This window comes from Macaca fascicularis, chromosome 12 (genome assembly GCF_037993035.2).
Source record: "Macaca fascicularis isolate 582-1 chromosome 12, T2T-MFA8v1.1".
Classification (NCBI taxonomy): domain Eukaryota; kingdom Metazoa; phylum Chordata; class Mammalia; order Primates; family Cercopithecidae; genus Macaca; species Macaca fascicularis.
The window spans coordinates 132,130,104-132,142,849 of record NC_088386.1 but is presented as its reverse complement, the minus strand read 5'-3'; the positions used below and the strand labels follow the sequence as shown (position 1 = coordinate 132,142,849).

The 12,746-nt window shown below is 50.8% G+C and overlaps 1 protein-coding gene and 2 long non-coding RNA genes across 6 annotated transcripts in view; 1 reads left to right on the top strand and 2 right to left on the bottom strand.

The window, feature by feature from the left end:
• LOC102146056 (uncharacterized) overlaps positions 1-12,746 on the bottom strand; it is a 185,038-nt gene that overhangs the window by 129,033 nt on the left and 43,259 nt on the right. The gene's annotated exons all lie outside the window — the stretch shown is intronic.
• The window catches only part of ASB18 (ankyrin repeat and SOCS box containing 18), a 73,262-nt gene that overhangs the window by 43,566 nt on the left and 16,950 nt on the right, over positions 1-12,746 (top strand). For 3 of the 4 annotated variants that reach the window (XR_012421605.1, XM_045367970.3, XM_005574714.5), the window contains one exon: positions 6,921-7,425. The exons of the other annotated variant lie outside the window; for it this stretch is intronic. Coding sequence is in view for 2 of the 3 variants with exons in the window: in XM_045367970.3 (XP_045223905.1) it covers positions 6,921-7,425 (505 nt within the window). In the remaining variant the exon portion in view is untranslated. The remainder of the gene's footprint in view (positions 1-6,920; positions 7,426-12,746) is intronic. 4 annotated transcript variants of the gene reach the window in all.
• LOC135966651 (uncharacterized) lies at positions 149-11,984 on the bottom strand. The gene is made up of 4 exons (XR_012421609.1): positions 10,699-11,984; positions 8,869-8,969; positions 4,853-5,057; positions 149-958 (listed from the first exon to the last, which is right to left on the bottom strand). It is a non-coding gene; the product is annotated as an uncharacterized lncRNA (long non-coding RNA).

The following is a 12,746-nucleotide window of genomic DNA, read 5'->3' as shown; positions in this document are numbered from 1 at the left end:
TCAGAAGAGATTCCAGCAGCAGTCACGTAAGGAGAACAGGAGAAGGAGCTCAGGATTGCCCAAAGACTCCGGCAACTTCCGGAGACAGATGCTGTATTAGTCCATTTTCACGCTGCTGATAAAGACATACCTGAGACTGGGAAATTCACAAAAGAAAGAGGTTTATTGGACTTACTGTTCCATGTGGCTGGGGAGGTGGAAGGTGAAAGGCACATCTCACACGGCAGCAGCAAGAGACAGAATGAGAGCCAAGCAAAAGGGGTTTCCCCTTATCACACCACCAGATCTTGTGAGACTTATTCACTACCAAGAGAACAGTATGAAGGAAACCGCCCCCATGATTCAATTGGCTCCCACTGGGTCCTTCCCATAACACATGGGAATTATGGGAGCACAATTCAAGATGAGATTTGGGTGGGGACACAAGCAAACCAAATCAGATATTTAACATTTCCAACAAAATGTTCAGAAGCAATGTCCTTTTCCCCCCCCACACACACAAAAGAGGTGACGTTTGAGTCTTGAATGCAGCCTTATTTTTAGCAGTTGTTTGTTGTTGTTGTTGTTGTTGCATTGCTCAGTCAGCATCATCTTTCAGTGGTTTGGAGTCCTTATATTCACCACTGGATAGCTGGGGGTTGGAGTTCATATGCCAAACAGAACACACTGACTGCAAGGCCACCATCCTCTGCCAGGCCCTGCCCTTGAGACCACTGCTTAAACCTCAAAGACGAACTCCTCACCAAAAATGAGGGAGGATGTCATCTACCATGCCAGGTAGCTGGGAGGACCGGGTGAGAACTGGTTACTGTGCCACCCCATAGAATGAGGTCCATGGGTCGCCTTGCCCTACCTTCAGTGTCCTGTCGGTGAATCTGTCCAGGAATTCTTGTGGAGTGATAAAAGAAGAAACACTTCTCCTTGCCTCAAAAGGAGCATGGCACATGTTCTCTGCTTACTGAATGAATGAAAAGGTCAGTGATAACTTGTGGAAAATGCCTAGAACAGAACCTGCCTCAGAGAAGGTGCTTAACAAATAAAACCAGTTGGAAGGGGCTGTGGAGGGGTGTGTGACTGACAGTTGGGAAGCCACATGAAGCAATGAGACCTCTGCTTTGCCACTTCCTGGCCACATGGCCTTATGCAGGTCACTGGCCTTTTAAGCCTCAGTTTCCCCAACTGTAAATTCCACCTACAATGCAAAGTTGTTGCAGGGACTAAAGATAAATAGTTGTTTAAAAAAAAAAAAGACCAAGTACTGGGGAATCCAAAAGACCTTTCAGTTCAGAACCAGGAGGCAGAGAAGCAGCATTTCCAGAGCTTTAAATAAAGAGGGTGATCAGGAAGCAGGGGAGACGAGAGAATGGAAGCCTGGACAGGCTCTGGCTGAGAAGAGGCACCTGGGCAGAGCGTGCAGGGGGCATGGAGGTTTGGCATGCACGTGAGACAGGTGGGAGCAGGTGGGTGAGACAGGTGGGTAAAGGAAGGAGCAAACAGCGGGACAGCCCCGGCTGAGGCCTTCAGGCCTTGTGCCCTGGGAGGGGACTAGGAAAAGCCAGTGCTTTGGGAAGGTGCTAGAGGGTGGACGGGAGGGTGTGCAGGGAGTGGCCAAAGTCCCACATCCCCCCATCCCGTAGACACGAATTGGAATGACATTGATTCAACAGTCCCTGATGGGTTCATCTCTATTAACTCCTGCCTTTGGGCTTAAGTTACTTTTTCTTTCTGCTGTCAATCCTAGGCCCCTGTAACAGCCTGTCATTGTAGTCATTATCGAAGACAAAGATGAGGGACCCAGAGATGAATGTGTTTGTCCAAGGTGCTTCATATCAGAAGCTGCTGAGACAACATGGTGTCTCCTTAGTCCTTGCAAGATAAAGACAAAGTTGTTCTGACATCCTCAGATGGGAATTCTACCCTTAGATCCCAACAGTGACTGTTCTACCCTGACCCCAGGCCTTTCTGACTTTTGCCTATCAAGAGAGCAGGAAACCCACTCACAAAATCTTGCCTTGGAGTAAAAGGCTCAGCCAAGGCTGGGTCCCACACATAGGCCTGCAAAGCTTCAGGGATGCTTTCCCTACTGAGCTATTTCTTCTTCCACTGGTGACATTGATACAGAGAAGGCAATGAAATGACAAACAGTATGCTTTCCCCACTGGGCCATTTCTTCCACTGGTGACACTGATAGGAGGGATTGAAATGATAGTGGTTCAAAGATGGGCCTGGGTCCCGAGGTCAGGTCTGTTATCACTGAGTAGCTCCCAGCCAGCCCAGCCCTCTCCTCTCCTCACCTTCTCATGGGCATTGCCATACATATGTTCCAAAATGCTGCCTATACCTAAACAGATCAATGCAAATTTCAAGCGTATTCTGGGAACCTGGAAAGCCAAAGGGATATTCTTAGAATCCATGGGCTGTTGCTGGAGCAGGTAGGGAGGGTTTTGTTATTAATAACCTCTGTTGTGGTTCTTGTATCAAACTGCACCTTGACTTATTTTGGAAAACTTGAAAAATACATGCAGGCAGAAAGGAAACAGAAGCTCCCACTATGCCCATCATCCAGCGATAAACACACATTGCCCTCTAAATTTCTAGGTTTTTTGGCAGGGCACAATGGCTCACGCCTATAATCTCAACACTTTGAGAGGCCAAGGCAGGAAGATCACTTAAGCTCAGGAGTTTCGGAGCAGTCTGGGAAACATAGCAAGACCCCGTCAATACAAGAAAAAAAAAAATTTAGCCGAGCATGGGGGCACTCGGCTATAGTCCTAGCTACTTGGGAGACTGAGGCAGGAGGACTGTTGGAGCCCAGAAGTTCAAGGCTGCAGTGAGCCGTGATCGTGCCACTGCACTCCAGGCGAGATGAGAGAGCAAGATCCTGTCTCTAAAAAAATTAAATTAAAATTAAAATCAATTAAAAACTGAAATGAAAAATTTCTGGTATTCTTTTTTTTTTTTTTTTTTTTTTTTTTGAGATGGAGTCTCACTCTGTCACCCAGGCTGGAGTGCAGTGGTGCAATCTCAGCTCACTGCAAGCTCTGCCTCCCAGGTTCACACCATTCTCCTGCCTCAGCCTCCCAAGCAGCTGGGACTGCAGGCGCCTGTCACAACTCCCGGCTAAGTTTTCATATTTTTAGTAAAGCTGGGGTTTCACTGTGTTAGCGAGGATGGTCTCCATCTCCCGACCTCGTGATCCGCCTGCCTCGGCCTCCCAAAGTGCTGGGATTACAGGCGTGAGCCACCGCGCCCGGCCAATTTCTGGTATTCTTCATATACGCATAGATATATTTATGCTTTTTCAAAATGGGATTGTACAGTGGTGCTATTTTGTAACCTGATCTGTTCACATATCCACTGCAAATATATTTCATGCCATTAAATAGGCTCTCACACCTTCATTTTTAATGACTGCCACTGTGTGCAAGCAGAGACATGCCCCAGTCAATTTGTTGTGTTGTTTCTTCCCCATGCCTGTGGTTCTGCAACTTAAACCATTGCCCACTCTAAAAAAGTGCCAAGGTTTAGCCAATTAGAAGCTCTTCATTAAAAACCAAAAGGGCATCTGCAGCCCTCCAGAGGGTGGGCCAGTGTCCTCATTCCTCTGAAAGGTATCTGTGTTGCAAATAGCAGCCTGGCCATTAGCCAGCGAGGCTGTGTATGTGGAAAAGCCTGGCCATTAGCCAGCTACAGGCTGTGCACGTGGAAAACGGGACTGGTCGTATTTCCCTGTGGACTTCTTTAGAGAGGCTGAGCTGCTTAAAAGATTTTTTTCTTTAAAAAGAAGAAAATGTTTTGTAATTGTTTGCAAGTGCTCACAGGCTCAGTGGCAAAACGAGATGGAACCCTTGATTTCTAACCTCCTGCTGCACTGTTCAAAACTCCTCCCAGAGAAGCAAGTAGGAAGCAAAGTGAAGCACTCTACTGTAAAATTTGCATCCTCCCTTAGCCAATCCTGGTCCCAAAGGACTCCACATCAAACTGTACTTGTTTGTAAAGATCTTTCACTCAAGACAGACCACTTCTCAAGACACTGCTGATGTAGAAACAAGACAGTCCAAAGGGAGAATTTAAAATATTGAGAGCCTCTAGGTAAAAATATAAATGGATTTAAGGGCAGCCGGGAAACCCTCAATGGATGATCTTGTTCAGAGCTCCAGTTAGGTAAATATAGTAGGAAAAGCAGCGGCAAAGAAAAGCTGAAAGGTGTTAATTAATGGAATGTGTTTGTTCAACATGCTTTTAGGGAATACCAATAGTGTGGTAGGCACTGGGAATCAGAGATAAACAAAGCCTCCATTTCTACACCGAAGGAGTTCAAAGTGCCATTTTTTTTTTTAGACAGAGTCTCGCTCTGTTGTCCCCAGGCTGGAGTTTAGGGGCACAATCTTGGCTCATTGTAACCTCCACCTCGCGGGTTTAAGTGATTCTCCTGCCTCAGCCTCCCGAGTAGCTGGGATTACATGCATCCACCACTACGCCTGGCTAATTTTGTGTTTTTAGTAGAGATAGGTTTTCACCATGTTGGCCAGGCTGGTCTCAAACTCCTGACCTCAGGTGATCCACTCACCTCAGCCTCCCAAAGTGCTGGGATTACAGGCATGAGCCACCGTGCCTGGCCCAACAAATATTTGAAATATGGGGTGACCAATGTGGTGCCTGGGCACATAGTGCAAGGCATGTGACAACACAGAGGTGTGACCCCTCTTCCTCTGCCTGGTGGCACAGGAAGGCTTCTAAAAGGAAGGAAAGATGGGACTGTGTGGGCCATCCCGTGCAGCGGGGCAATCTGGAAGAAGCAAGCAGAGGGCGTGGGGGCATGGCACGGCAGCGTATGCTCTCAGCACCATACCTGGTCAGGTAGAATTGAAGCATGGAGAGGCGGCGCCTCAGGAGGTGAACCCGGTGAGGCCTCCAGGAGCTGGATCATGATGTGTCCTGGGTCTTGAGGAGAGCAGTGTGGGCTTCGCCCAGCAGGCAGGGGGAGTGGTGGGGTCGTCGGCAGGCACATATTTGCTTCGCACTGGAAAAGTTCCTTCCAGATAGTATGCAGCTTGCTAGATTGCAGCAAAGGGCAAATAAAGAGACTCATAAGCATTCAGAGAAACAATGTGGCCTCAACAAAGGACAGTGACAGTGGGAGTGGAGGGGGGAAGCAGTTCAGGTGATGAGATGGACCCAACACGGCTCAGTGACCAGTTGAAATGGAGCAGGGAAATAGAAGGACATGAAAATGGCAAAGAGCAAGTCATCTAGAGCAAGACCCCAAAGAGGCCAAAGAGGACTAACTCTGGGTCAAGATGATCGAGAGGGAGTGCCTTCTTTAGGCATGAGGAAGAGGGAGGCAACAGCAGTTGTCAAAACAGATTCTAATCAGTGTTGAAACAGATGTGTTTGCAGAAGGCAGGCAGGTGAGGGAGTTCCTGGGAGCCGCACCCTGAATGAAGCCAGTGCAGACAGCTAAGAGGGAGGAAGGTGGAAAGAGGGCGGAAGCTTGAGGACCAAGGTCAACACTAGGAGTGGCTAGTGAAGAGCAAGGCAGGAGGAGGTGGTCTTAACACTGAAAGGTATCAGTTAACTGAGGCCCAGATGAGACCAAGTCCAGCTCCATGAATGCTACGTCCTCCAACAGGGCTCGGCAGACCGGCAGAGAAAAGGAGGGGGGTGAAGAATGGACGCTGGCTTGAAGATTCGGCCATTTGAGTAGGGGATGGCCATGGTCCCCTCCATTCAAGGGAACTGAGGTTGTAGATGAGGAGGTGACCACAGTGCTGCCCAGGAAAGGAACTGAAGCCAGGAAGGGTAGAGAGAAACAAGAGGTCCAGGGCTTAGGTCTCTACAGAGCAAAGATGGCGAGTAGGACCAACAGGTGTTGGGGAGCTAGAGGACCGGGGCTGTAGTCTGAAGTCGGCATGTTTGCAGACTTCCAAGGCTGGAGCGGCCTTACCTATGGCAGGTGACTGTGGGAGCAGGTAGCTGAAGTTGGGGGTGGACTTGTGTTTTTCAGTGTCCGTGAAGGACAAGGACCAGCGGAGGGAGGAGGGTCTGTATGAGTGTCTTCCCGCTTCCAGGCTGGAGCACACTTCTCACCAGGCATCTGAGCCTAGGCTGAGCTGTTTAGCATGCCCCCAGGGGATGGGAGAGGCTCTGAGGAAGCGTTGGTGCCTGGGGTAGAGGACAGTCATGCTCCTGGAGGCAGCAGAAGAAAGACATCTCTGGGGGAGACCACAGGCTCCCATGGGGGTCTAGAAGCTCCTAGAGACCACTGGGGAATTTGGATGCGGCCAATATCCAGTCTGTTCAAGGAGCACAGGTAGGCTCACAACAGGGCACAGTTGTGCTTCCCACCTAATGCTCCCCGGACTGTCAGAGGACAGGGCGGTGCCAAGCTGAGTCAGTGTCCTGAGGGATGGGGAAAGTCCCTTCGTGGTGCAAGGCAAGGCTTGCCTCACACCCTCACAAAGCTGAGCGGTTTCCAGAAGGGCTAGTTGGCGGCCGAGAAAGAATCTGACTCCCAAGGGCCTCTCCCTAGAACTGTGACTGCCAAACGCTTAACCTCCGGGTGTGACAAACAGCCCAGGTAACCAGTGCATGGAGTACTGTCATTTGAACCACATCACCCTCCCAGGAAGCTCCAAGCAGTTAACATTTCCTTATAAAATGTAACTCTGCACGTGGATTCTTATGACATGTCCTTGGCTATTTCCACTACTCGGGAACTGGTGGTGCCATAATCTCTCTCTCTCTCTTTTTTTTTTTTTTTTTTCCAGCTTAGTTTGAATTCCCGACGCCTTGGTATGGGAGAGTGGAGCATATCTTTTCATTCAGGGATTACTTGATATTTTGGAGCAGCAGGCCGGGGGTGGAAGGGTGCGGGCGTCCTGCGGGGCGCCCAAGTGATGGGCCCTGGCCTCTTACAGGTGCGCACAGGCACTGCTGGAGCACGGGGCCTCGGTGCAGCGCGTGGGCGGCAAGGGCCGGGACACGCCGCTGCACGTGGCGGCGCAGCGCGGCCTGGACGAGCACGCGCGCCTCTACCTGGACCGCGGGGCGTACGTGGACGCGAGGAACGGCTGCGGGGAGACGGCCCTAAGCGTGGCCTGCGGGGCGGCGCGGAGACCCGATGAGCACGGGCGCTGCCTGCGCCTGTGCGCGCTGCTGCTGCGGCACGGGGCGGAGGCGGACGCGCGCGACGAGGACGAGCGCAGCCCACTGCACAAGGCCTGCGGCCACGCGAGCCACAGCCTGGCGCGCCTCCTGCTGCGGCACGGCGCCGACGCGGGCGCGCTCGACTATGGCGGGGCCTCGCCGCTGGCCCGCGTGCTGCAGACCGCAGCCTGCGCGCTCCAGGCTGCACCGCAGCGCACGGTGCAGGCGCTGTTCAACCACGGCTCGCCCACTGTGTGGCCCGACGCCTTCCCCAAGGTAAGGCAGGATCCGGCCGGGCTGGCACGTGCCCTGGAGTTTTGCCACTTAGTGACCGGCCTGGGAGCTGGGTTGCATGCGGCGCTCTCAAACTGTAATGGCCCAGGCACCCCCGGGGACTTGTGAAAATGCAGAATCTGCTCAGTGGGTCTGGGGTGGGAGAACCTGCATTGCTAACAAGCTCCCGGGTGTGGCCTAGACTGCTGGTCCTGGGACCCCATTTTGAGGAGCGGGAGCCTAGAAGCCTTCTGATTAGAGCCACTGGAGAATTAAGGGGTTGCATGTCAAGAATGCATCCTTTCAAAGTAGTCACCTGGGGACGGACACCAGGCACTTACTTCGATGATGCAGTCAGAGCTCAAAATATTTAGGCAGCTCTCTTTAGGTATAATTTTCAGAACGATGAAAATCAGTCTCTTGCCACATCTGGCATTTGATGTGAAACGAAATTACCCAATCTGATCATCCACCTTGTTAATGAGAGCGCTTCGGACATTTGCAGACTTCTCTCATTCGGTCTTCACCACATTGCAGTGAAACACGAGAGGCAGGTGATATTCTCCCTCTACCTGGGGTTCGGCCAGGTAAAGTGCCCTGCCCAGGTCATTGCAGTGTTGGGACCTCACCCCCATTCTGATGGCTCACCCTTGCAGACTTGACTCTGAACAACTCATCCTTGTTCCACCCGTCAGATCTACCCTGAAATAATAATGATAGGCCGGGCGCCGTGGCTCACGCCTGTAATCCCAGCACTTTGGGAGGCCGAGGCGGGCAGATTACGAGGTCAGGAGATCAAGACCATCCTGGCTAACACAGTGAAACCCCGTCTCTAATAAAGAATACAAAAAATTAGCCGGGCGTCGTGGCGGGTGCCTATAGTCCCAGCTACTCGGGAGGCTGAGGCAGGAGAATGGCGTGAACCTGGGAGGCGGAGCTTGCAGTGAGCCAAGATTGTGCCACTGCACTCCAGCCTGGGCAACAGAGCAAGACTCTGTCTCAAAAAAAAAAAAAGAAAGAAAGAAAGAAAAAAGAAATAATAACGATAAAGAACAAAGATTTCTCACCTCAGAAAATACCCAAAAGACTGAAAATGTTTCCAAAATATTGGTTGGAGTAAGAGGTTGTCCTCCCCAAAAGACTTCATTGAAGGGGTCATTCCATTAGATGTAAAACCCGGATGTTTTTCATTTAAAAATTATCTCCATCAACCAAGACTCATCACTCATAGGCATAAGACATATTTTGGCTTGATGAGTTTTGAACAAATAGCTGAAAAGCTAATATGCAAAAGGACAGTGTTCTCAGTGGTCTGAACCATCAAGAAGTGAGATTCACACATTTCTCTCAAATGCTAACTTTCCATTATAGATGCGTTCAGAGTAAAGACTCTATCTAGGAAAAGTTAGAAAACCCCCCAAGACAACTCCCCTCGTGTTTCCTTACTTGACAAACAGGATGGCACTTTCCCGGTGCTATCTCACCCCCTCTATGGGTAATTGTCTTGCGGTGTTCCACTAATGCAGTGATTTCAATATGGTGGACTCCTGAAAGGGAAGAAATGCGAGCATTTTTATGTTCTGTGACAGCTACCTTTTATATTTATTATTTAAATTTTAATGTTTCCCATCATTAGCAGGCTTAGTCCATCAACTTATAACATGGAAACAAGACTCACCCACTGACCTTCCCATGCACGTTATGTCTGCATTAAACCAACACACACTTCAACCCTTGTCATATGAAACTGCATAAAGAATGAAAAGAGCCGGGCGCGGTGGCTCAAGCCTGTAATCCCAGCACTTTGGGAGGCCGAGACGGGCAGATCACGAGGTCACAAGATCAAGACCATCCTAGCTAACATGGTGAAACCCCATCTCTACTAAAAAAATACAAAAAACTAGCTGGGCGAGGTGGCGGGCGCCTGTAGTCCCAGCTACTCCGGAGGCTGAGGCAGGAGAATGGCGTGAACCCGGGAGGCGGAGCTTGCAGTGAGCTGAGATCCGGCCACTGCACTCCAGCCTGGGTGCCAGAGCAAGACTCCGTCTCAAAAAAAAAAAAAAAAAAAAAAGAATGAAAAGAGGCCAGGCATGGCGACTCACACCTGTAATCCCAGCACTTTGGGAGGCTGAGGCAAGAGGATCACTTGAGTCCAGGAGTTCAAGACCAGCCTGGGCAACATAGCAAGACCCTATCTCTACAAAAATTTTTTTTAAAAAATTAGCTGGGCCTGTTGGCATGCACCTGTAGTCCCAGCTACTCAAGAGGCTGAGGCAGGAGTATTACCTAAATCCAGGATGTGGAGGCTGCAGTGAGCTGTGATAGCAACACTGCACTCCAGCCTGGGTGATAGAGCAAGACCCTGTTTCCAAAAGAAAGGAATGAAAAGAGAAAACAAACTTTACAGGATGGGCCACAAAGGGAAAATATCTGGGGCAGTTTTTTTTTTCTGACTTATTTCTCCAGGACAGAATGGGGCAATTTATTTTAAAGAAAAAGAAAGGAGTCAGTATATTTCAGTAGTGACTACAAGTAATCCTTTGTTAGCATTGAAGTTATTTCAATGTGAGTGATCTCTGACCAGGCTTTCAAGTCCTAGGGGCAGCCCCACAGGCATCATTTCTTGGAACAGGACCTCTGACCCCTGGACTCCGTTCCCAAGGCTGTAGGAATTACCCTGCCTTGACTAGAGATGCAGGACAAAGCACAGTGCCTCCTCTCCGGGTGTTCAGGGGCCCTGTTCTGGGATGGGATCCCCAATACTATGTCAGCCATACAGGAATGGGGTCAGTCAGTGATGCAACTCATCCTCCATTCAGTTGGGGGTAGGTTTAGATTTGGGGGACAGTTTGTTCTGGAGAAATCTTAATACCTTGAGGCTTTTACCAAAAAGCATTGCCCACCACTGCCTCCCTGAACATAGCGCCCGCAAGTGCCAACCTTCCATCAGTGTTTGCTGAATGAATGAAGGGATTCCAGCCACCCCGGGCTCATGGCCTGCACTAAATCTTTGTAAATAAGGATTCCACCTCTTTGCACGGGGATTCCCCCAAACCTCCAGCAGGTACCCCTACATCTGGCCAGGAGAGGGTGGCAGATGGGGACGCATTCACCATGCTGAGAATCCCCTAAGCAAAGGCAGCAGTGCCTGTCATGTTCTAGCCTTGTCCCCACAACCGAAGCACAACACTCTGGAAGGCTAGAGGCAGCCTCTTCCTCCACCAATCGCTCCTCCAGGGACAGCATCTAATCATGTGCGACATCAAAGCAACAGACCCAACAGACGCCGCAGCCGGCCACAAAGATGCTGGGCAGGCACCACACGGGCGCCATGGCGAGGCGAGCGCAGAGCCACCAGCACTGTCACAGGGCACGCCGTCCATGGGCAGCAGCCATACTGTGAATAGATGTAAAGAGACACCCATGGAGCACAGAATTACTGAGGCAAAAGGTTTCACAGCGAGCTTATGACATAAATCACAGCTCCCCATGCCCAGACAAAGGCACCATCGCCGCGGCAGGCGGACACAGGGCATCCTTCCGAGCCGGCGCAGTGCTCTGCACTGAGAATCAAAGCAGTGTCACGGCTTCGGAAGCCCGCATGTTGACAGTGCCAGGCCTTTCTGCCCGGCTGACCGCTCGTTAACACTGGGGGCAGGGACAGGGCGTCGAGGGCAGGCACAGGGGGCAGGCTGTGGATTCTGGCAGGTTTGGATTCTGGAAGGTGTCAGGACAGGCTGGGGCTGGGCCTGCGGGGCAGCAGGCAAGAAGGCAGAGAAGCGCACACAGATGTGGACCTGCATTTGTGTGGCACCTGCCACAGGTGACTTTGTGGGCTGGATGCTTGGTCTGGATAAAAGGCTGTGCTTAGGGGTCTCTTTCCTTCAGCCTCTCCTTAGCTGGAAGACAAATGTGTGAAACAGTCATGAAGTCCCATGTGATCTTTTTCCAAGGAAGCGCTATGCTCTTCTCACCTCTTTGAAGAGCATATTTCTGGTTCCACCCCAGAAAATGATGGAGCATCAAAGAGTGTGGGAAGGTGTAAGTCTAGCCCCGCTCCAAGATGGGACACAGAGCTGATGGTAGCAGCACCCAGCCAGGGCTCACACCCCTGCCCTCCCCTGCCTCCTTCACAGGTGTTCATTTGGGAACCTCCTTGATTCACTGGCTCAGTTTACATGGCCAGCTCTATTTGTCCCTGGATGTCACCTGACGCCCGTCCATGAACACTTTTCATTCGCAGTCAGCATGCGTAGCCAGCACATTCCAGCCCCTCCTACCTTGTCTCCTATTTTGTGCTATTTCCCAAAGGCCCTTCTGTTTCCTGTGGTGCAGAGGCCAGCAGCAGCCCGGGGAAACGCACCTGCAGGTGGCTGTAAAGAGTTCAGGCTCCCACCTGGGAGAGGAGATGCCATGATCACAAAGGTGGTTTTCTCAGGGTGAGACTGGATTGCATTCCAGGTCGGATGACCCGCACGGTTTTCCCAGATACGAGAAACTCATAGATGCAGAAACTGCATGATTTGCGGTTGAGAGGGACTGCATTTCCACTTTCCCCTGTGTAAAAATGAAATACTAATAATACTTCACACTCAAACTTGTCCACCAGTCAGGGACGTGCAGGGACAACACCAGTAATGAACATTTTCCCCCAAGTCATGTAGGCATTGGCTGTGCTTCCCACGGGCATCCCTTTAGTACTTATGTATTCATTCCACAAACATTTTGGGGGAACTTGGGTGCTTGGTACTGGAGTCACGGGGAGGAGCAGGAGCATACGTATTTCCCACCCTGGTGAGGCTGCTTGTCACGTGGATCAGCCAAGTGCACACACCAAGGTGAAGTTGCTGTGGTGAGAAGTGCTGCAAAGCACAGAACAGGGGTTTCACCTGGCTGGGGGGCAGGGTCCAAGGCTCCCTCAAGTGTGTGATGAGTGAGCCAAGATCTGAAGGCTGAAGGCTCAGCTGTGTGAAACAGGGGACAAACATTCTAGACAAACGTCCTGGGCAAATGTCCTGGAGCAGGACAGGCACGGTTGTCCTGTGCAGTTGGAAAAATGACCCAGTCGCTGGAGAGGAAACAGCTAGGGGGCACCAGTTGAGACTAGGTAGCCAAGTGGGGCCTTAAGGGCCTGGGCCTCTGACTTGGGAATATTAGGAGTTGATTACATAATTTTCAAAGAAGGAGATTACATCATCAAATCAGTATTTTGGAATTTCTAAGCTCAACGTAGAGAACACACAAGGTAGGGGGTGGTGGTGGTCCAGGTGAAGGATTCACATAGCTCGCATGGGGGATGGAGGTTGATGCAAGAATAACAGACT